At 42.1% G+C, this 24733-nt stretch overlaps 1 protein-coding gene across 2 annotated transcripts in view; it reads right to left on the reverse strand.

Annotated features, from left to right (window-relative positions):
- Positions 1 to 4469: 4469 nt before the first annotated feature.
- UBASH3A (ubiquitin associated and SH3 domain containing A) overlaps positions 4470 to 24733 on the reverse strand; it is a 25224-nt gene continuing 4960 nt past the window's right edge. Inside the window, exons 3-14 of one of the 2 annotated variants that reach the window (XM_085297892.1) lie at positions 24317 to 24503; positions 21782 to 21980; positions 18047 to 18216; positions 17019 to 17227; positions 15974 to 16100; positions 14332 to 14431; positions 12814 to 12933; positions 11930 to 12022; positions 10723 to 10867; positions 6265 to 6371; positions 5629 to 5735; positions 4470 to 4607 (exon numbers count right to left, since the gene is read on the reverse strand). In XM_085297892.1, the coding sequence (XP_085154018.1) occupies positions 4470 to 4607; positions 5629 to 5735; positions 6265 to 6371; positions 10723 to 10867; positions 11930 to 12022; positions 12814 to 12933; positions 14332 to 14431; positions 15974 to 16100; positions 17019 to 17227; positions 18047 to 18216; positions 21782 to 21980; positions 24317 to 24503 (1702 nt within the window). Of the gene's footprint in view, positions 4608 to 5628; positions 5736 to 6264; positions 6372 to 10722; positions 10868 to 11929; positions 12023 to 12813; positions 12934 to 14331; positions 14441 to 15973; positions 16101 to 17018; positions 17228 to 18046; positions 18217 to 21781; positions 21981 to 24316; positions 24504 to 24733 lie in introns of both variants that reach the window. The other variant, XM_085297891.1, reaches the window with a different exon arrangement.

A 24733-nucleotide genomic window follows, 5' to 3' on the forward strand; every position in this document is an offset into this window, starting at 1 on the left:
AAAAAAAAAAAAAAAAAAAACAAACAGCCAACTTCCTTTGAATAGAGACAGTGCTACTGATGGTTCATTCCCTTTGAGGAGTACAAAGACTTAGGTAAAAAGAGTTAAAATATCAAAAGCAGATTGCCAGGATCCCAAAGAGATCATGTGAGATCCTGCTGTTTCAGAGATGGTGAAATGGCCTTGCAGGTGCCCCACAGGTTAGTGGGGTTTCTAGCCAACATCATCCCACCTGCAGAAGAGAAGAGGGGAACAATAGTTTTCGCTGCCACATGATGCTGAAGTTACCTTTGAACACAGGACTTTCCTTTTAGTGGGGATTCAGGCAAAGTGGAAGGCTGCAAGCCCCCCAAAAGGGATAATGTGCAAGGAGAAGTGGTGGAAACAGCAAAGAATGCAAATCCAAGCCTCACAACAAAACTACTCAAGCTTCATCCAGTAAGTGCTGTGGTGTTTTGATTACAGGTTAGTAACAGGGGCAGGTTTAGCTCAGTTGGTTAGAGCGTGGTACTGCTAATGCTAAGGTCATGGGTTCAATCCCTCTATGGCCTACGCTGAGGGTTGGACTAGATGACCTCCAGAGGTCCCTTCCAATCTCACCACTCTGTGATATTGTGGAGGTTTAAGAAACTGAACACGGCCCTAAACGAGGGGTTATGGTCCCTAAACCATAGGGACCATAGACTGCTTTCAGGCTGCTCTCTAGATTCTTCATGAGAGTTATCAGATCTGCACAGAAAGCTGGACTGTAAAATTAAGTGATTCACTAAGTCCTTCCTGTACGCCAGAGTACAAAATTTGGTTTGTCCAAAGCTGTTCTCATGTTCAAAGAGAAATGAACATTTTAATTCTTAATCACCCATAAAGAAGCTGTGAAAGATCAAGACCATACCCCCTACACCTTTCTGAACTCGAGAAAAATTGCTGCATTTTCTGTTGTTACACAGTGTTTTAACAGCAAAGCTTCCAGGAGACAGCCAGAAACCTGTCTGACTGCTTTACTGTTGACTCAAAAGTGTGCAAAGTGAAGGAGGGAAAAAAACCCTCCTGTTCTGAGTCAGAAAAAAAATTCCTACTAGTATTGCACCAATATCAATGACTGCAGAAGGAATTAGGTTTTGGGAAAATCAAACAGTCACTTTTTTTTTCCTTGCTTATCGGAAGAACTGGACTCAAGTGTCTCTTCAAAAGGTTCTGCCTAAACGTATTCCCAAACATTATTAAATGATAAATTTCCATGTTTTCCTCCTTTCAAAGGGTATGATAGGAATGACTATTAGTGTTCTTCATTCTTGTTCAAAACAACAACTATTGCTTCCCCCTCTTCCTCAGTCACTCTAGATCATATTTATGTAAATAATTTTGTGATTTTGTTTTCCCACAAGGTGTCACCATAGGTTAATACCACTACATACCACCACAGACCTTTATCGAAAGAATTTATCCTTTTCATTTTTTAAGATTAAACAAAATATTCATACTCTATAGGTAGTACTAAAAGTACCTATTCAAGTGCATAACTTAAAGAAAATCATAAAGCTTTCCTTCTTCAGTAATGAAGTCGGTCCAATTTAAGAAAATTAAAATGGAGAAAAGTAAAATCTGGTTTTTGGAATTGCAGAAAAATGTATAAACTGGAAAAGAATTTCCTATCTCTTTTGATTACTACAGAAACAACTTAAAACCCTTCAGAGGTGGTTTCTTCATTTCACCTGTGTGAAATTTCTCCTCACCTGCTCAACACTGCAGCGTCTGGATTGGAAAACACTGCAAGAGAAACATTTAAGTTCTCAACCCCCCCCCCCTTTGCCACATTCAGTGGCTCAAAGCCCCCTTTGCCACATTCAGTCATGTTATTTCTGCAGGCCAATAGGAGTAAAAAGCAAATTTCATTGCTATGTGGTACACCGTGGTGGCAGCTTAGGAAAGCTTTTCCAAGAAACAGTAAGATGCTGTTTTTAAAGACTATTTTTCAGAATAGAAACACACTGAAAAATATTGCAGTGCTTATTGGGTGAAGGGAGAGATTTTATTTTGTGTTTCATTCTGTTATTTTAAAGGAAGACTCATATTGCTAACCCAATCTGGTATTTACAGCATAATTACTATAAGAGATATTACGGAAAAAAAGCTCTTATTTGTAAATAGGTAGGGAAAAATTTCGCACGAAAGCACATGAAACTTTACCTGAGTAAAGCTTTAAAAAGGAGCAGTCTTCTAAATGGCTTTGGACATTCCCAGACCTGGGGGAAGTTTCCTGTTTCTCCTCCATTGGTGCCAGGTTTGTGCCCCATGGGCAGGCAGGCATGCTGCCTGCAGAGGAGAAACTAGGTCCTACCTCCTTGCCCGTGGTGTCTCTCCTAGTCCCTGCCCAAGTAGGCAGCGTTTCTTGGTGTGACAAGACCAGGGCTGGGTCCCCATCCGAAGGCCCTTATCCCTAGGATAAGCTGGACGTGGACACCTGCACTAACACACGCAGGATGCTGATCCCAGAGAGCCGAGCCCCCGGCGGCTCGGCCCATGGCCACTGTTGGCATCTGAGTTGGTGCTCGAGGCTGGCCCTCTTGGCTTCCTCCGTGGCATCTGTCCTGTGGCGCCACGAAAGCAGGGCAGACCACACCAAAAGCAGCAGTATCTCCGCAGAGGAGGAGATCCCAAGGGAGTGCTGCAGGGTAGTGGGAAATGGCCCCTCTGCTGCTCTGTGTCCCAGAAGACATGGCCCTGGGACGTGCAGCGGGTTAATCGGAGACAGCTGTCTGGTGCTGTTAGCATGGCTGTGTGCACCCTGGAGACATCACCCCACCTTCTCCTACCTGTCAGTTTTCTTGCTACAGCATTTACGGGGTCGAAGCGCTGACTCAGAGCTCTCCTTCGAGGCCACAGAGGAGCAACGTGGCTGCCTCCGGGGTCAGGGCAAAATCGTCACTCCTCATCCCACCCCCGTCTCAGCTGGGGGCAAGGGGGTGACGGGCGAGACATGGGGCAGCTGCCAAGCTGCAGCCTCCTCCACACTGCAGTGCCTCCCTCCCCGGCACGAGGAGCTGCTGAGATGGGGCACAGGATTTCAGCCTTTCTGCACTGCCGTGGCCACAGGTGCTCAGCTTGCCTGCTGCAGATGCAGTCACACGCTTCTTCCCACCACTTTCTAACCAAAGAGCTCCTCTGCTGGCTCCAGGGGCATTTGATTTTCACTTCAAAACTATTTAAAAATAAAATAATGTTAGAAAAGCAGCAGCCCAGGTGACTTCACCACAGCTGGAAAGTCAGCATGAGCCGTTTCAGATGCAAGGTGGAGATAAGAAGTCTCCCCGCCCACAGATAAGGGCGCTCCTCAGAGGGTGCTCAACCCTGAAGTCCAAATGCTAGATGAGCTCTGAGGTTGGAGGCATGCATGCATGCAGAGGCACGTCAAGAAGCAATAGGGAGATGAAGACTGAAAATGAAAACCTTGTCAGTCATATTAAGAGAGAAAGAGAAACCTCAGGGTTTTTTTTTTTTTTTCCTCCTATCGCAACAAAAGCTTGTGCTTTCCCAAAGGTAGTTATCTGACAGGATCGTTATAAAGTAAATCCAAGCCAGTGGAAAGACATGTTCCTGTTCGTGCAAAAGATACTGGGGCTTATCCATAACCCAAAAAGTAACCAAGAGCAGAGTCTTTCAGGTGAACCATCCTGACGAGTGTGTTACCATTTATATAATTTGGCGCAGAGCAACACAAACCAAAGCAGTTGTCTCGCAATTGCCATCTCAGGAAACATTCAGCAGTTAGAGTTGCTTGCGTTGGGTTTTGTCACCAGTACAACAATGCAGGTATCTGTTTCAGCAACATTAAAGCAATCAGTTCAGTTTTTTTTGAAAAGAAATCATTGAGTCTATTTTGCAACTATTTGAACTATTTTAGAATCACTGAGTGGAGAAGCTGCTGTAATAGAAAATTAATTCTCTTTGTAGAAGAGGTAAATAAATAATCAGTATATTTCCCCTCCTCCCATACTTTCACAGAACTAAAAGAGTCTGTAGGAAACCAAGTGACTTTAGGTGTGTTGATCTCCTCTTTGGATGGGAGAATTGTCTAGATGACTTTTTCCGGTCCAAATATCTCTGCTTGTCTGAAAATTTTTAAGTGCATGAACAAAGTAATTCTTGTTGGCTATATTTTGCTCTTGGAAAATGCAACAGTGTTTTCTTTAGTGCCTGGAACAGAATTGCAATGGAATTTATAATCGGGTCATTCTATATTCCATATTCTCTGAAGAAATATTGCTCACTTTTATGCCAGTTCCTTCTTCTCAGTCACTGAAGCAAAACAAAAAATATTCAGGTACCATGCTCAGAAGTGCTTACTATGCTTAGACAACTCAGAGAAAGTAATTCCCACAAACTGTAGGTATTCTGGATGAATCCCTGGACTCTACTGAATAATAAACTGTCTTCTCATTTTTGGCAATTTCAAAGACAGAGTTAGGCTTCTAATCATCTAGGATGCTGTTTCTCCAGTTAAATGCTGCATTTGCTCCATGAGTTAACGTCTTCACTGGTGGATTAACCATCTGCCATTTGTTCTCCTCCTTAAGCTCTTCACAAAAGCACATGCCCAGACAAGGGATCTAGGAAAGAAGGACACAAGCAGGAATTACTAGCAGCCTTTACTTTGACATGGCGGATAGAGCTTTGTTGCAAAAGAGAAGAGAGCAGATTCTGAGAACATTCTAGGAATAAACACCAGGATATTTTACCACTTCTGAAATGAACTGAAAAGAGAAAGGAGGCTTGTTGGACACTAGCTGAGCTTGTGCCATCATCCCAAATTCATACTTTGATTTGATGATCAAGCTGTATTCACTTCTTATCCATCACAGTGGTAGTAAAAATACAGTTAAAGACTAAACTTTCCCCTTGGGAATACCAGGGCAGCTGGTATTACAGTGGCTCTTGGACAAAAGGAAAACTGGGATGAAGAAATCTGCTACTGGTGATAACATACAAATCAAACAAACAAACAAACAAAAAAGGCCAACAAGTCTCAAGGGCAAACCTGAATTGAAAAGCTGGCAACAAAACCCATTTCCATTTCATTCTGAAACCAAACAAATAAGGTGTGTATGTACAATGACCCCAAAAAACAACTTCTCAAAAAGTGACTCACTGAATGTAGCTAATTTTAGACTCACGACGCCACTGGGAGGAGAAGGGAGACTCTTAGCCCTATTTCCCTAGTAAGGAGGCCAGCTCCAGATGGAGAGGTTTTCAAATGCCCTTGTTGCATTACTATTCATAGAATCATAGAATCAGTAAGGTTGGAAGGGACCTCTGGAGATCATCTAGTCCAATCCCCCTGCTCAGCAGGGTCACCTAGAGCATTACCTTGAACTGACTTTCTGTGCAAGTTGCATGAAACTTTTCTCCAAAGACTTGGTCTCTAGACACAATACAGTTCACCAGGAGAAAGTGCATCTCTTGGTGCCATCAATGCTCTGCTAAAACTACGTGAGAGTCCGTTTGTAATGCGGGTACTAATGTCATTGGTATTAGCATGCAGTTACATGTATGCCTCACGGCATAAGCAAACTCCTTATTAAAAATATAATAATACAAAGAGAAAACTCCCTGCTGAAAAAAATTTCTTACCTTTCGGACCACCTGGGCAAAGTCGCTGCTTTCTCTGGCTGGGAGCCCTACCAGAGGTCGAGTGAAAGATGCCAAGGAGGAGCCATGGCCCACAATGAGGATGACACCTGATATATCAAAATAAGCAGGAAAGGAGATGTAAAGGAGATGTAGCACTGTCTGATGACTATGCTGATAAGTGTGAGGCTGTTTGGGCCTGTTCTTTGTAGACATCTTTGATAATGTGGCAGAGTGTATTGTACTGGTCAGAAAAAGTCTACTGTGTTGCGTGCATGCCAGCTAGTAAGAAAAAGCATTTTCTAGGGAAAGAGAAAAAGTATTTTTCCAGAAAAGTGCATTATCATATGTTGAACTATATCCTGACATAGAAAGACCAAGTAAAGATTATACTTTTGCAAAGAAGTATTCTACTGTCATCTGTTTAACTTTACTTTTTCATTTCTATCCTACATTTATGTACATATATATGTACATAATTTCACATACATTTTGAGGCTAAGGAGTAAGTGTCTGCCTTAAGTGCTGGGTGATACCAACAACCCCTGATAAATGTTCTTCTAATAGCAAATGTCTGCCAGTTTTTGAACCTGTTGCTGTATGTGTGTGATGGGATGTACAAAGATCTGAAACATTTACCTTTGCTGGGGCAGGCAGTGACAATCTGTTTTATAACTGTGGAGCTTCTGCTTACATATTCTTCATAAGTTTCTGATGGCACCAGAGAAGAGAGTGAGAAGTTATCCCTGACAACAAAATCACAAGAAAGCATTTATCTAGATGAATATAGGGACATTGAGAGCACTGTTGAATGAGTAGGCCAGAGAAAAGGCACTTAGTTGACAGGATATCAGCCTATGCATTGAAATGGCTGGCATAATGATACTGTAGCTCGTATGGGACATTAGCTTCCTCCACAGTAATTTCCACTAAATCTTCTGGCTAAATCTTACAGCCATAAATCTGGCTAGCACTAAAGGCAGGGAAAACCATGCTTGAATAAAACTTGAGTTTATAGTAGAGATTATTTAAAGTAGGATTTTTTTTTTCCTGAGAAAAGCTTGTGCTTTGCACAGTTCAGTTGGGAAGTACTGTTGCCCAGATGTGCAGATTGGGGTGTGCCTGCCTGGGTGCAAACTTACAGAGTGGTCCAGCTTTAGCAATCTTGACTCTAGCAATCTTAACGAGTTCATACCCTAGATAAGACACTGTTGATGTGAAAGATTTCAAGATTTTTTCCCTCAGTGTTAGTCTCCCTAATAAATGAAACAAACCAAAATCAACAACAAAAAGGGCATATGTGGTTTAGTTGAACAAATGCATGGTAAAGACTTTACTTCCTAGAGACGTAAAAGTGTATGTTTCCAAAGACATTCATCATAATGCACCACTCCTATATATCTGAACATTTCTATTAAGATTAAAGTTTCCTCTTTCTTCTGTGTAGAGGAGTTCTGCAGACATTGAATAAATATTTTTCAAAAAATGTAAGAGCCCAGATCTTCAAAGTGCTGTAAAAGAGGGCAGCTCCACTGAATGGACTGGCTTCATAAACACCATGTACCCTGCTGAGACCTGTTTCAAAGCTCCTCAATAACCTTCACAAAACCAGGTTGTGTCAACTCTTACAAAGGAGGGCTGGGGGCTTCCCTGAGCAGGCTCCACGACCTCGCAGAGAGCAGAAGGAAGAGCCTGCAGTGCTCTGAACGTGCTGTGGCTGGGGGTCAATGGTGGGGTAGTGCTAGCTGTTGCTAGGAAGGCCAAATTCCTCAAGGCAAGAGGCCCTGCCTTGGCCACAACTGCTGGTCAGCCTTCTCGGGGCTGCGGGACAGGAAAAGAGACAGCAGGATCACAGTCATCTGCTGCCTCTCAGCAGACCCCTGCCTGTGAAATTTGCCTACCTAGTTGACGCTCTAGTTAGGCCTGGTCCATGTCCTGCCCTCCAGGCTACAGTGCCTGCGTCAGTTAGTTATCTCTGTTCTTAAGGTGTCCATGCAGGTCCATGCCATGGCATTCTTGGTGACAGAATTCAATGTCCTCAAACTCACTTCCTATTTTCCATTTCATCCTCTTAATATATCTCACCTGGGAACCAGAGGTGCTCTCAGTTACAGCTAGCAAATGTAGTTAGTCATGTGCTGTGAGATCAACAAGGTTTTGATCTCCTTCTATAAGCAAACCTCCCCTCCTCCCCCAGCTTGATTGCCTCCTTATCCCATGAATGGGCAGTAGTGAGATTAGATTAATATATTGTCATAAGGTATGGTATTATAATGTATTTTACAGGTGAGCCCTCAGTACGTTTTGTCAGTACAAGCCGCAGAAGTAGAAAATAAGTGGTAAAACTGTGTGACAGGCTCATTCTAGATTATTAACTATGGTTAATATTAATTCCAGCTAAACCAGAGAAGTCTTAAATGGTGGACCAAAACTGGTCAGCCTTTTGGCAGAGATACAACTTCTTAATGTATTGGCCTTTAGCACCTAAGTCAATATTAACCCTGTTATTAACTGCTTGTCCTGCAACTGAACTGAGCACCTCCAACAAAGAGCAGACATCTATACCTTAGCTCCTATATCTATTGGGTGCATGTGGAAGCAGGTGCTGGCCCAAGTGGCTTCCAAGCTAAATAACAACTTAAGTGTTCAGCCCAAGTTAAGGTCTCAGTGAGAGTGCTATGTCCAGTTAAAAGTGCTACAGTTCAAGAGAGATGAGGGCCAACTAGAGATAACCCAGAGGAGAGCAGTGAACAGAGGTCCAGAAAGCACAGGCTGCAAAGAAAGATTAAAAGAATTCAGCTTGGAGAAAAAGACTGAAAAAGGACATGATAATAGTCTGCAAAGGGCAGTTTTGAAAAGGAAAGGAGGGATTTGTTCTCCATGTACAGGGTGAAGAGGAAAGAAATAAGCAGCTTACATTGAAGGAAGAAAGCTCTAGGTTAGACACCATTCTCAAGTAAGGATGGTGCAACAGGGGTACTGGTCCCAAAGGCAGATCTCTGAGTGCCTGCAGTTGGCACTCTTTAAGAGCAGGAATGGCAAAGGCAGAGTTTATCCTGCTTCAGGAAAGGGAGTATCCCCTCCCATACCAGGAGGAGAGAGAGAGGCAAGGTTAATCTCAGCAACCTTAGCAGCCTACAATTTAAGTGTCCATTTAGGTCACCTAAAATAAACATATAAACTCCTGCAGAGTGCAAGTCACGCTTTCTGAAGTGTCTGACATAGACTGTCCAAGATAGAAAATCACTCTCTGGAGATGCCTCTGTCTCTCCAGTGATGAGAAGGCTGCTAGATAACTATATTAGCCTAGGCACTCATCTTGGAAGTGGCTGCAGCCAGTGAGGTGAATCTCAAAATGATTTCTTCTCAGCTACACAACACCTGGGCAGCTGATGCTTCAGTACCACTCACTTGAGTTGGCTCCTAGTGGCACTAGAAACAGGCAACCTTTGCCCAAGTCCTCTGCTGAGGGGAAACAGCCAGGGACTTTGACCTAATCAAAGGCTGTCTCTCTTGAATGGGTGAATACAGTAAAACTACCCTCTGGAACCAGGGGATTTTGAATTCTGTGTCTGACAGGAAGAAAGCAAGAAAACAGCGTGATATTTGCAAGTTTGTGGCTCATGCATTCTGTTTCTGACCCGATCTGAGTGAGTTTTGAGGAGTCTGAAAGCTGTAGTTAGCACTGCTTCAGAGCTTTCCCACAGAACTTTCCATTTGTACCCTTATCTGTGTGGAAGTTCAGTTAATTTTTGAGGCAAGTGAATCTGTATAGAAAAAAAAGGGGGGGGGAGGGGAACAGCCTGCTGGTGGTAAAACACACCAGAACATTTTATGACCCAAGAAAATGAAGGATTTTATACTTCATAGAATTTAAAATGAAGACATTTGCTTGGCTGCAGGAAATAGGTTACGATATGAGAAGTTTCCTTTCCCCCTTTCTTATATATGTGGGAAACCCCAGAGATACTCACTTTTATTAGCTGAGTAATTTCCTGGATCTGGCTGCACACTGCAAACACAGAGCTGCCTGGTCTGTGAGCAAGATGAGGAGCTAGATTGAATTGGAGGCTTATTATTTCCTGCTCTGCCGTGGTTTGCAAGAGCTCAGAAGCTGCATCAAAGGGCCTCAAAAAGTCTTTGCTGTGCACGGCAAGTTATCTTTGAAGAACTCAAAACAGAACAACTCCTTCCCCCCACTGAATTTGGCACCAACGTCAACCATAGTGAAATGCCATTATCCTGCCTGCCTCCGAAGTCTGAATGACAGCTGGCTTGCCTTGGGGTCATCTCTCTCCCCTAGCCCAACACTTGCTTCCCCTGGCCCTGCTCCGGGATGCATGGGACCGGCCCCCACTTTCCCCTGTAGCTGTCGCTTCCGAGGCCTCAGGGACACGAACGAGTGACGTTTCACGGTGTGCAGCTGTGCTGGCCTGACGTGTCCAGGGCTGCACACCTCCGAGCCCCAGGCTCGCTCCCTGGGTTGAGGGAGCTCCCCCAGGGCGGACCCTGAAACCTTCTCTTCCTGCTGCCCTGTGGGCAAAGGGCCATATCCGAAACAAGGGCTTTACTTTCTTTTTCGAAAGTCACACCCCTTCATTGCTGAAAACCAGCATGTTATTTACCTCAATGGGTTCTCTGTGTTTCTAAACCATGCTTCGTATGAGCAAAGGTTAAAACAAGATTCCTGACGCTTGACACTAATGCCTACGACACAGCTGCGCTCGTGCACACCAAACCGGGGGCCTGAGCTGGCAAATTTGCAGACAACTCTGAAGCAGGGCTGACGCCCCATACAAATATCAAATGTTTGTGTGGGTGCAGGTGTGAGCACTTGTTCTGTGTATGCACATTTGCAAACGTGTGCGTGTGTTCGTACAAAAAATGGTTTGTCAGAACAGCGAACACATTTGATTCCTGTCACAAAGTAGCTGACAGCAAGTCTTATTCTTTCAAAGGATCACGTAGACTTCAATTTCATTAGAATCACACATTTTTTGCAATGGTAATAATGGTTTATGACATATGAAAGCTGGGAAAAGAATAATAGAAATCTCAGAAAGAAAACATTTTTACAGCTCGATAGGCAGCAATTACCTGTAACTTGTATCTATTTTGTAAGAGGCCTCTGTCAGCTCTGCCACAGTCATAAAGTTAGGAATTAGTCTGCTTGCTTCCCACTTTGTCCATTCAAAGAGTCCTGGTTCCACCCTTATTTTGACCTTTTGATCTAATTTAAGCCCTGAAAAAATAAGAAACGTTTCTTAGGAAGATGCACTCAAAGTGCTGCATTCAGACTGTACATGGCAGCTTGTTTGATGCAATATTTTCATTAACAAATTGAAATACTATTGCCAAACAAAAGGGGATCATGTTGATTAAATGAAACCAGCATTATATCCTGCCTGACTAATGTTATGGCACTAAAAATTCTTACATTATTATTATTTCTGGGGTTCTGTTGTCATGATCTGAAAGATACAGAAGAGATTGGAAGAAAAGTCTTCAGTAATGCTGCAATCTGAATAAACATCAAACAGAAAACATTTTCACCGTTTTACACAATGCTGTGTTCAATGGTCCTCGATGGGGCAAAAGATCATTAGAAAATCATTAGAAATGGAATTCTGTTGTAAAAAGACACATTCTTCTGTTCATTTTTCTCAAGAGAGGTTACTGAATTACAGATTCCCGGAAGAAGTGCATTTTCTTCCTGATTTTAACATAGACAGGATAACAAACTGAGAAGCTTTGATTAACCTGTCACAGAGAAGAAAAAGGGGGAGAGGGAGAGGGAGAGGGAGAGGAAAAGGCAGGAGGGAAGAGAGGAGAGAGGTTCTGATATACAAGGAAATTAAAATTGTTTGGTTTCCAATGATAAACTCTTTCAGAAGAAGACCGTCTTCCCTGATTCAAATGTATTCCCTCAGAGTACTGGAAACACTTGGTTTTTGGCTCTAAATATCTTCTAGAAGAGGTAGCAGTAATGATTTGAGCCGAAGCTGCTAATGCTGAATTCTACGTCACAGGAAAGGCCTCTGATTCATATCATATTAGATTCCATTATAACTAGAGAAGATTAGACTTAATAGGATCATCCTCTTAAGATCTTACATATGGCAACAGTTTTATTATTGACTACATTACCAACTAGACAAAATAGCCTTGTCTTCCTTGCTTGAATTTAACAATAAACCACCACAGAGTTGTACATTGTCTGAATTGCACATCTCAGGGACTTCACAGAAATTTGACAGAGCCTTTTTCACCATGGCAAAAACCCTGATCAGTTTTGCTGCCTTACCTTCCAGTATGTGTTGAGCTGTCTGTATGCAGCGAAGTGCAGGTGATGAGTACACGTAGCTGACTGCCACCTCCCGGTCCAGCAGAGCTTCCCCTGGAAAGGAACAGCAATGTGAGTTGCTGTTTTACAGATCATTAGAGATGAAAAACTACTGCAAAACATTTTCTGGGGAAAAAAAAAATGGAGCGTTTTAGTTCTGTCAGCATAGGGTATATTGACAGCCCCCTTTCTATTCATTTTTACGCCCTGTTGACTGATTGAGCTCACTGGAAAGCTCATTCTGGTGACAACAGCAAGTTTAAAGTGAGTGCTGGAAGGACAATTATGGAAGAGTAATCCCAAATCTGCAAATAGCACTTAGGTATTTGGCTGTCTCCGTATTTCTAAATCATCAGAGAGAGGCAAGCATTTGCACCAAATTTTTGTCACAGTCAGGCTTGTATGCTCAAGGTGCAGAAAAAATCCATCTTAGAAGTGAATTCTGTAAAAGCAACCATATCACCCAGATATCAGCTACTTGTCTGCTGACTGTGAAGCTGCTTCCCCAGGCCAGACCCTTCACTTCCCACTCTACCCAGTTAATGACAGCTACATAAGACATTAGTCCTTCACAGACATGCAGGAAGGCTTGTGTAGTTTTACAGCTTCTTTCTTTCAGCTGTCTTTGCCAGGAACTGGCAGGCTGTCTGTCCAAGAAGAGCATCCAGTATAGTTCTCTATTTTACTATATAAAAATATGTTGTAGAAGGTGTCCCTAGAGACATGTTATTATGAAGAACAGTGCTCAGAAGTATTTCTACTGCAAGGCCAGCATGAATTTTTGGACACGATGAAAGCTTGTTTCCCAAATCCCTAAATTTGCAGTGGGATGTTATCCAGCTTACCTGTAAGTCTTGACTGGAAAATACCACAGCAGGATAAAGGAGGATCGTACTCAAAATGCTTCACATCTCTCCGTTTTGGTAGGTTGGAAGGAAAGTTCAGATCCGCTCTGTGGTATTTTCCTGAAATAAGGTGGAACATTTTGCTGCAGTATGAAGGAGGCAGTAGCTGAATACCATGCTACGTTTCATTATACGGGCTTAATATTGAATTCTGAAGTGGTTGATTCTGAGAACTCAACCTGAAAGTTACTCCTTTACTGGTAATAGCACAGATTGAAGCCCATTCTCTGGCCATTATGGCAAGTGACAAAGCAAGACATTTGTCTAAAGATTTAAATTCTCTTCCTACCACCCTAAACATCCAAACTGGCCACAAGTAACAGTCTGCTGTCCCCTTAACCTCATCTACAAATTGTGTGGGTGAAGGGGAGCTATCATCAGCCAAGACAGTGCCAGGAAGCTAGCTGATAACTAAACAGTTTGGAGGATCACAAAGGAATACCTGAACTCAGGTACCTACTGGATTAGTTTACCAGTACAGACATAGTGCCTCACTGATGAAAAACAAGCAAACAAGCAAACAAAAAAAACCCCAAACAGTGACCACTATTATTTTAAAGAGATGACATTTTAAAGTCACAATACTGATCTTGGACATCATCTGTCCTAAAAAAATAACATCTCTTTTGCAAGCTTTATATTGCAAGAGGACAGGAAATCACAAGTATTCTGCTTTGTGGGACTCATTTTAAGACAAATATTCACTTCATATCTATTCTCTTTTACCATTGGCAAAATGACAAAACCCAGTATTTCTACTGAATAAAAAGGAAACCAATGAACTGATTATAGAGCTAGAAGGTACCATCCTCATTATCTAGTGTGAAATTTATCATCATGTAGAAGATCTCCCAGATAATGAAGAAGACTTTCAGCATAAAGCTTCCTTCTGAACTCTCCCTTCTTGTTACCTCCTCTATCTCAGCAAATACTTCCCTGCTCCTAGCTGGTTTTCTATACCCAAAACCATAATTTTTTTGAGAGAGAGAGTCAAGAAAATCAACTGTGTCAGTGCTGACACATCATTTCCATCAATGTTTGTTCTTGCTCTTCCTCACTGAGTTTAATTATTGGTGAACTGTGACCCTGATCAACATGATGAACGATCCTGATTCTGACTCTAGCACTGAAAGATACAGAGAACTGATAAAAAACACCTAGATCAATTGGGTACCTAGTAGCAGAGATTTTGTACATCCCTCAGGAAGATACACGAGTAGTACCACAAGAGCTTTGTTTGTTCTGTAGAATTGATAAATATGTAGGACATGATATGTGTGTTAAATATTGATTATGTGCAGGTCAAAGCAGTGTTGTGTCTGACTTTTCAATGTAATGCACTCTTCCATCTCAGCACTTGGATTTACCTGTGGGAGACTGAATTTCTTGTATCCCTGGGAATGGGGGTCAAATGTTTTTGGTTTTAATTTGGTAAGAGCCTCCCATTATTTTACTCACCATCTGCAGTTAAGCACTGTTGAAGCCAAGACTTCCCAAAAACCTGATCAACTCTTTCACCATGGCGCATCACCAAGAGGCCTCTTCGGAGAGTGGTGTTCTGAGAAAGCTGTATAAAAATGGGGTTTGGTTATGGTATTATATTAACCTACATAAAAGGTCTGGATTCCATTGTCTAGATGCTGCCCAACAGAGCGAGGACAGCTGTCTGTTCCTGAAAGGTTCAGAGCATAAAGAATCACTGCAAGTGAGAGAAAGGAGCAGCTATAACAGAGGAATATCTTTAGGACACCTAGTAAGCCTGATCAACTTTCCATTTTAGGCAAAGAAAAGACATCTCTGACTTTCATCGACTACAAATTAGGTTTTAACTCTACATTTACACTAGTAAAAGGTAGTGCTTATAAAAAAATCTTTTAATCCTTGTATGGGAAATAATTATAATTTTATTACATATTATATGGCTGGTATAAACAGAAGAGGGAAACTGGTTAACAGACAGCTCTAGGACTAACAGGAAGCACATCCTTCTTTTCCCAGTGAAAATGGTAATTTTAGCTGCTTTATGCTTTTCATAACTGTATTTGGCCAAGTCAACAGTGAACTTAGATCTCCTCTGTGGCTATTTTTTAAAACAGATTTCATGGAATTACAAATATATTCTAAGTAGTTTTGAGGTAGTTTAGAACACACATAGTTACAAATGAAAAGATAAAGAGGAACAGGTCAAAGGCTTAGAATTTCCTCAAGACTAACCTATCGCAGTATCACTGCTGCAACACTGAAGTTAGAGATATGTATCTTCAGAAGCAGAGAAGGGAATTCTTAAGAAGCGTTATGAGATTTATATTCATGTATTCTGCTACAGAATAGAACTTCATTTATGCCATAAGACACTAATCAGCCCCCACGAAAAGGTCAGAGTTCAAAGTTAAAGTTTTTGTGATCTTGCTCTTCTGCCTGGGAGGAACTCAGAGGCTGGGGAAACTCCTAGACTGCAGTCTTCAGGCCAGGAGGTGGCTCTGCCACAGATCTGAGCCAGGTGAGAGGGGAAAAGAGCACTAGAGATCCAGGGCTAGGACATGCAACTCTTGCCAGACTGTCTCTCTTACAGACATTCATACAGGCATGCTGAGATAAAACATTTAAATGTGCTAAGATCCGGAGCTATGTAAACCATTAAAGCAAAATCCTTAGAAATCGGTCATAAAAGTAACAGCTAACTAACTCTGCTCTATTTACTCTGCTATGAACTCTTTTGAAACACAAGGGAATATGTAACTTGAGAAAAACATTTGTCCCAGTGTCTGTACCCTGCTTGTGAGGCCTATACCTACACCTCTGTGCAGCTTGCCTGTTAAGTCTGTGCACAGAGAAAGCTGAGCAGACGTTTTATGTGTTGCAATATTATGAGAGGAGTAAAAAGAGATTTATGAAGAAAGGCAAGAGTATATATCACAAAATATATATGAGATACTATACCATATAATGTGAGTTTATATGTGTATAGATATATATATGCATTACACTATAACATGGCAGTATTAAGAAGAAACAGGAAGATATTAAATGTACTAAATACTTTTATTTAAGAGTATATTTGCACAAACACATGACAAAAGTAAGAAAAAAACACAATTACCTGAACTGAAAGTCTATTGGTTACACTTCTTGACATAGCTTGATTATGAACTTCTCCATTCAGCTTTACATTAGGTTCATTTTCAGTTTGGGTGAAAAATCTCGAAGCTGGTACAAAAGCATATTCTCTATAGCAACAGTAGAAGCAACACATACATATACAAACATGGGATACACATACAAACAGAAGGGATCTTTAAGCCATGACATTTTATACAGGAGTGTAAAAGCCAAGATTCATATTCTATTCAGTATTCTTCATATACTTGCTATTCACTTTATAACTTTGCTCTTTAGATAGAATCTGTCCAGTAGCAAGGACATAGTAGTAGAAGGAGGTTAAAATAACAGTAACTGACTGCATATATTGTGTGTAACCATTCTAAAGTTTGAACTTTGACAGGAAATGTTACCTGAGGATCTCCTCTCTGTCTTTGTGGACTCAGCAAGGACTGTACCTACAGCTCCTGCTTAGAAAAATTGAATCTAATCTACAAGTACAAGTACAAGCGGCACTGCCAGCTACAGAGCAAACTACCGGAAGCCAGGCAGATGCCTGTTGATATGGATGAATCAACAATATGAGAATGGGCTCAAGGTGGTACATTTTTCCATTTCAAGTTAACTTTGCAACCTCTTGAAATGAGAAGAATAAAAGAGAAAAGCAGAAAGTAGTAAGCCAGGCTGGATTCTCAATCTGCACTACAGAACATGGTCTTTTAAAATTCATTAGCATGTTAAGGTTATTCAAAAGCAAACAGGTCATCCTTTCAGCAACTGAACCAATGCACTCTGGGTTTCTATGGGTGCGTGTCTTACGTCTTTTGTTGCAGAACTCCCAGCTCCCCATGCAGGCCCCAAGGGTTCATCCCCTTCAGCTACAGGGCTTCAGCACGCTCCCCTCCCCTCTACCCACACCACCTCCAGCTTTTGCCTGGCGGCTGACAGCTCACGGCATGGATGAACTCTGCCATATGACAAGTGACTGGTACAAAGCAAGCAGTACCCATTAAATCCTAGCACCTACAGAGGGGACCACGATTTACCTGTGTTTAACCCAAGTGTCTGACTCATTGGCTCTCTCTGTGTAGTTTTCGGGAAGAAAACCTCTGCAGCCAGTCCGATGCGAGGTCCCAATCACCCAGCCTTCGCTCGCATCAGATTGCTGTGTTGGATCAACATAGATGAAGTCCCCAGCATTTATCATTAGTTCATCGATATTCTGGGGCTTGTACTGGAAGACAGCCCTCAGAGTCTGGGGGGAAAATACACAGGTCATGGCTGTTGTGTGTGCTGCACCATTTTGGAGGATGCTTGTTAACCTCTGTACTGTACATAGCAATCTATCTGTTTTCTGCTCTGCAACTTGTTCCTTAACAGCAAAGGAAAAAAAATAATAATGCATATATAATATGTGTAAAAATAGGTATTTGTTATTCAAAAAATTGCTTTTTTCCTGTAAAAAGTACAGACTCATTTAAAGGCAGATATAGTAAAACATTATCAACTCTTCCTATGATAACTTGCAGTTTTCCTGACTGTGACCAAAATCTAATACAAGACTGGTTCCAAAATGATATACAGATCTGACTAAAAAGATAGCGACCATTTATCATTCTATAATTTTAATTTGGAAAAGACAAAAGGAAAAATGTTGACTGTTTTTAATTAATAGTCTTTTAAGCAGAAAATCATCAATGAGTGAACTGTGCCCTGCTCTCTGATATTTAACCTGCATTGGAACAATTAAGAAAAATGTAATTTTACTGAATGGAATTTTACTGCAAAGCTGTGGTCTGGCCAGTTCTAGCAAGTGTTCAAAGACCGTGTCCTATCTCTTTATTTTCATGTGTCATTGTAAGTTCAGCTTTCCTTGAATCAGATCTACCACAAAGATATCTTTTACACTGATTCAAGAGTACAGCTTTTCACCTCAAAGAGATACTTGAAACAACCAAGCATTTTGAAATATTGTGCTGTGCACACTCTAATTTTGTTCATGAAATAAAAAAGCAAGGTGACTGCAGAAAAGATTTGAATTAGTCAGAAAATTAAATAACTCTGATGGCAGTACCTGGTAATGTACAAAGCGCATATCCCTTGAATAGAGAGCAGCGACCCACTGGCAGGCCTCCCCTGGGTTGATGGATTTGGCCAATTGTTCCAAAGTCTTCTGATGGTGAGGATAAAACTTGTGAGCCAAGGTAAGATGGACCTGCTTTTGGCAGGGTTTTACGTGGCAATCTAGGAATAAAACAGCCAGCTTGTGTCATAAAACAAAAGCAAATCTAATGCTCTTCTTGTTGATTTATCCTGTATGCTTTTGCATGATACAGAAAAACATCATAGTGCTTAGTGGATGTTTTTCAGAACATCATAGATTTAATGATACCAAAATATTCACAGATCTGGACTGGATTTGCTTCTGAGCTTCAGCTGGAAAAAGACAGTTTAAAAAAAACTGCCCTCTGGGATTTGATTTTATTTGTTGTTCTTTGGGTTGTTTTTCTCCAGTGAAGAACAAACAAAGTTTGAATTCCTCTCCCAGTTTCAGATGGGAGAGAGAGAAACTTTTATCTCCCAGACAAAACTATTCGGGGGCCAAGGCTCTTTTGTCTCCAGTGGTGATCTACTTTCACTTGGTTGACGCTGGAGCAGGGGTTAGGACGCATTTCTCAGGGATGCACTCAGGACATAAAGCTGGGCAATAGCACAGTGAGAGTGCTCCCTGGATCAGTTATTCTAGGGAAATTAGAGGAGCTCCACTAGGAAAGACTAAGGAAAGGTTACCCCATATCCACGCAATCTACACAAAGTTGGGTAGGGTGTTCTCCTGGGAGATGGCACAGACTGGTTCAAGTCTCCGCAGGCAGACAAATATTTTGAAGTTGTGTCTCCCAGCCTCTGGGGAAATAGTCTAACTACTGAAATACTGGTTAGCACAGTGGAGGACAGCATTTCCTCCTCAGTCCCTTCACTTCATTGGCTTTTCACGCTTTGTTTTGGGCCAGAAAGACATTTTCATTTGACATTTTCAAAACCCATATGTTGACTCTATTTCACTGAGAAAAAAAATTAAAAAAAATGACTTGATCTAAGACGATTTAGTTCTGTGACTGGCTTTGCTGCCAGTCTGAATCATTAATGATTCCCATGGCCCTAATTAAAGCCTCTTCTTCAATACCACCCTGTGAACACCTTTGCCTTATCTTATGGCAGAGCACCTCCTTCCAGTGCAATGAACAATCAAGTGAGTAACATCCATGCTCCCAGGCCCTCATTTCTTTCTGCTTGGCATGCTCAAGGCCTCCACTTTTGGTTTTCAAACACCACATTGGAAAAATGAAAAAAAAATCAATCAAGTACAAATGCTGAGCCTGTGGCAATGAAAGTGCCTGTGAGACTCTGAACTTGTGCATGGTCTCATGGCTCATGAGCCAGATCATCCTACCTCTCCCACAGCTGCTTTAGGGTGGGTTTCCGGCCTGTCTTTTGTTGCACAGAGTACACTTTGGCAGCACCTTGCCTTCATGACCATGGTGCTCCCCTCCACCCCAGGCTCTTGCTGCCACTCCCTCATGTGGCAGCTCACCACATCCTCAGCTGCCGGCATGGCTGCCTGCTAAACCAGGCTACAGAAGTGATCAGTGTTGAAGAATAAACTTGCATTCAGCAAGAAGGAGGAGAAGCAGTTATTTTTAGCCAGGACTTCACCGACCTACTTTATAGAGTGACCTCAAAGGTGGTGGCCTCCACGCAGCAACACAAGTTGTGGGGTTGGAAACATCGGGCTGATGGCAAAGGTAGCTGGGAGCTCCTGCAAGGGCTCTACTGCAAGGGCAGGCAATAGCACGGGGCGTGCAGAGAAAAGGCAGTGGGGATGTGAAGGTGAACACAGGGGGAAGGAGGCTGATCTTCCTGCACAGACTTTGTCACTGGAAGAAATGGGATGTTGCAATGCATGCTTGATCCCTTTCTCTTCCCTGCTGCTGTCCTGACCGAGCCACGCAGAACAGGCTTGTCCTGAGGGAGGATGGGTCTGAGCTAAAAGGGCAGTTAAAAAGGAGGACTTAGTAAAATGCTCTGGAACAAGCCTTTTTCACTGGAAACTTAACTCCAAATCTGGTGCTCTGTCTCCTTACAGCCCAGGGCAGCAGAGAGGCAGGTAAGCTGGAGAGGATGCTTAAACAGAGATTGATGGCTCCTGGATGCAGACCTCTTACACACCACTGTGGTTGAAGCCCTTTTTCTCTAAGAGGGAAAGAGGTCTTTTTTCCTTTATCCCTAAAGAAAACTGGAAGGCAGGCAGGGCCCCTGGTTCCTCCTTGGCAAAACCTTACTTTCGGGCAAGCTGGACCTGCTGTCAGTTGCCCATGAGGGCTGCTCATGTGCTGAGACAGCTGCTATCACTGTCTCACCACTCCTTCATCCTCTTCATTCCCTTTGTTTTGCTTGTACAATACCCAGCAATGTGAGGCTTGAGCCCCTGGCAACATGTAACATACACAACAAGGCAGGGAAAATTTCTACAGTGCCCATTGCGCCAGCATCTGAAAGCACCAGCATGCTCTTAGGACTTTACAGAAGTTTCTCTTCCCTAGAACTGGGGGCTTGATGTAGAATATATATCTGCAATTCCGTATTGTATTTATCACCCTGCCAGCCACTAATGTACGAAGTACTGCAGTCACCTGTGATACGAGTGTCAAAACCTGATTTGTCCTTGCTGTGCTTCAGATGAGCAATTTGGGGGGTGAGGGAGATCACTAGCTGGCACATAACCACTGAAAGGAAATAGGTGACTGACTCAAGAGCAGAGGGTCCTACGTGAGCACCAGGGAAAATCCAGGACTGCTGGGCTACATTTCTTCTTTCTTTCATTTCTGCCTTCCTTTTCAATCTGGCCATGGAGATTGAACACCTCCAAAGACAGAAAGGTCTACTGTCTCCCAAGACTGCACGCAAAGAGAACTGGGTATAGGTAGGATTTTTTTTTCCTCCAAGCCCAACTTTTCTGTTTTCATTCTCCCCTCACTCAATCATAATACTGATCCTTGGTGAGGGAAAGAAGAAGTAGGGGCTGGGTATGAATGTCTAGGAATAGGCATGATTATATCTCTGCCTATCTTGGATATCCATCCTGTCAATTACATTTTACTATTTACTTTTATATAGTAATAGTATATAAATATAAATTAGTATATAAATATAAATTATACTATAGTAATAGTATATAAATAGTAATTATAATTACTATTAGCCTGTCAATTTACGCAGCCAACCGTTTTGTCTTGCAGGTCATGAAATGAAATGCATACAAAAGCACAGTCAGATAGCAGTAACCTCAATGAAGCCAGTCCCACAGAAACGCTTGTGTAGCAGCTCAGAAATGAACAATCTTCAAGCCATTTTCAAAATCCAGTATAAATGCCCACTAAAACAACAGCTAGCACCATTTTGAGGGACTGCTCTACCCATCAGCTGCCTGCAAGAGGTTGCCACATAAAGTTTTTGCCTGAATTTCCTCAAGAAGAGAAAATTAACAAAGACTTTTAGCATTTTATGTTTTTCTTGTCTACTGATTTCAGGAAAAGCAAAACCCTCTAGATGAAAGCATTGTGTCTTCAAAGTCTAAAACAGGCTACAAAACTGTCTTAGACATATTACTTTCCATCCCATAGGAGGAAAGGGTGCTTACTTGCAGTAAAATGTCAGCTTAGCTCCCCTAGAGACACAAGAGATGCTTTCAGTATCAAGTCTAAACATTTGTTCTACCATCCACCCATTTGCCCACTGATGTTTATCCTACCTGCTAAAGCTGAAGCCTCTGCAGAGAACGCCATAGCAAATTCTTTGAGAATATTTGCATGGCTGTCATCAACGAAGAAACCAAGGTAGCTGGTGGATGAATGTAGTGATAGGGAAATGAACGGTGGAAAGCACTGTGAAAAACTTTCACCAACTCGCTTTAAGGTCTCATACAGTAATTCCACTTTCTGGTCTTCGCACTGGAAGAAAACAGAACATGCTTTACAAACCACATTAACAGCCACTTTCATAGACTGTCTTATACAGTAATAGCAGAAGCAAGATGGAAGTTAGATTTCTTGAGAAAGATAGTGCATCTGTGAACTGGGCTGAAATTCGTGGTATTAAAATCATTAATATAGGGCAATTTGGTCAGCACAACATGTTGGTGCTATAACAGGAGACAGAGTTTTTTACCATAAGATGTATCTAGTCTAGGTGGGAAGGAGCAAAAAGATTTTACTCTCTGATAAGTAGCTGATCTGAAATGAGGCTAAGTAAGAATTTATATTTTTATTTTGCAGTCTTTAGCTGAAATTAGTTCTATTAAACCTTCAAAATCTCGTATGCTGAGCTACATACATAGTAAAATTCACAGGGAATCTGTCAGATGATCTTTAATACTCTGATTACAGCAAATTAAAGGTTTGTACCAAGACATGCCTCAGCAAAAACTGGAAATTAAACAATTTAAGAAATGAAGAGATAAAGATGAAATTTGTGCCATCCAGCCAAAGACATGAGCATTAACAATACTCCCTCTCCACTACTATTCTATTTATTCTCCTTAACTGAGCTATTTGCTCCATTTAGCCTTTACATCAGGCCAAGCTGCTGAAGGGAAGAGCCAAAGAGAAGAAAAGAGCTACAAAAAAGGAAATAGAATCCAACTGGGGAGGAGGTTCAAAACTGGCACCCATTGCACTCTGTTCTGGCTGGGGTTTGTTTTTTCTCAGCCCAGGTGCTCAGATCTGATCACCCCTCTCTCATCTCTGTCTTCTGAACTCTTTAGTGTCTGCCTTTAAAGCACTTCCACTTGCTACTTAAATAGCTGTTCTCTGTTAAGCATTTGGATGGGTGGTCCATCCTCAAGTGGATCCACACTTCAACTGCAAGCCACCACCATGATACAGTTGTCCTGCATTTTCTACAAGCCGTGCAAGCTCCCTTCAGACAAGCTAAGGGGGGATGTGCTAAAGACAGGCACTGACATACTGGTCCTTACGGGGGGAACTGGGGAGTGCACATAGGGAAGCCACTGTCCCCTAGGCTCCAGCACTGCAAGGCAAGTCTGTGAGCTGCAGGAAACTTGCAGATCAGGAAACAGGAGGGGACAATCCAGGAGGAAGAGGTGGGAGTCAGTTCAGTGTGTCTCACTTTCCATGTGTGAGGCTCCTCTGGTTAGCTCTTGCTGACAGCTCAGGAACAAAGAACGAGCAACAGATATTCATGGAGGGTACATTTATCCCTAGAAATATGCTACCTGAAATACAGCTGAGGTGCATGAGATGAGGGTTACAATTCGGGCATCTCTTCCAGGTCAGATCTTTAAACCTGACACCTTTCAAGAGCCCAGTATTCGTTATTAATTAATGTTTTTGTTCCATATAGTTGTGATTAATGGCCACATGGTAATGATATTCAATATTTTGCAATAAAATGCTCTTATTTTCATGGCCTGTGCTTAGTCACATAGTGTAGCATGGAAGTATGATAAATGTGATAACTTTGTCCAGCTGCTCTAGCTCATCTCTGTTTCAGTGCATCTCAAACACAGTTGATGGTTCATGTGCAGCATAGTGAACATGCAGAAACTGGATTCCAGCTGGCTCCAGAGTTTTTCCAGACCAGTGAAAATTTGCTATCCTTTGCTTATATTGGCACATTAACCAAAACACGGGAAGACAGCTCTGCTGAGACACTCCCTAAAGTGTCATCTACTTTTTGGAAGTTCAGCTAGGACGGTAGCATCTCAAGAGCAGAAAATTACCCACTAAAAATCCAGCTCTGGAGCCCGATTTCCATGTTAAATTATAGACAAAGTGGCTTAGTTGCACTGCTAGACTAAAGAGTCTGGTTCTCTTTGCTCCTTCTTTCCCATGCACTCCGCTTTCCTCTTTTTCGCAATGGCCAAGTTTCAATAGGAGGGGTAAAGAATGACACATGCCATCATGGTAACAGCTTAGTGGTTAGGGCACTCTGGGGGAGGCAGGGGTTTCCTTGAGATTGCCATAGGCCTAGTACCAAAACCTACTACATCCTATCAACATATATCATCTGGGTACCCTGAATCATCCCATTTGTTCCAGCACCTAAGTTTTAGGCATGCTGAGGTCTAAGTCAGGTATCTAAAGTATATGTTGGGAAAGTGGCTCTCAGTGCCTATGCAGGGGCTGAATATGCTAGTAGAGCTAACACTCATGTCTGGACCTGGGTCATGTCAGTTTGATCACCAAGGAGAAGTTCTGATTGATAGAAAACAACTGCTGGTGGCCTAGTGTCAATATTTGGCCCTTCCATGTCTTTTGTGCCTTACCGTGAAGAAATCACAAAGTGTGATGTGTGGAAAAATCTCATGGGCTCTGTTTTTCCCGCAGTGGTGCTTGCTCTCCTTCCAAAACTCTTGCAGGTAGCTATGCAAGCGGCCAGTGGGGCACAAGTAAAGAGCATACTCCTGAGGGATTGGGTCATCCAAAGAGGGATCGTTGCAGTGAGAGTGTAACCTGAAATTGAGAACATATTATACAAAGTAAGTGTTTGCACCACATACTCTTTATTCCCTTGCTTGAAGACATTCACTACAGAAAGTAGAAAAAAAAAAGTACAAAGTTATTTTTCCCTGGAGATTAGAAATGAAAAGCTAAAATGAGAGCTGCTTGTAGATTTTCTCTATGGAATATTAATTAATGGAGAAAGGCCTTTGGGGCTTTGTTTCTGTTTTTTTTTTTTTTTT

This window comes from Rhea americana, unplaced genomic scaffold, assembly GCF_003343005.1.
Source record: "Rhea americana isolate MKP2758 unplaced genomic scaffold, rheAme1 scaffold_132, whole genome shotgun sequence".
Taxonomy (NCBI): Eukaryota; Metazoa; Chordata; class Aves; order Rheiformes; family Rheidae; genus Rhea; species Rhea americana.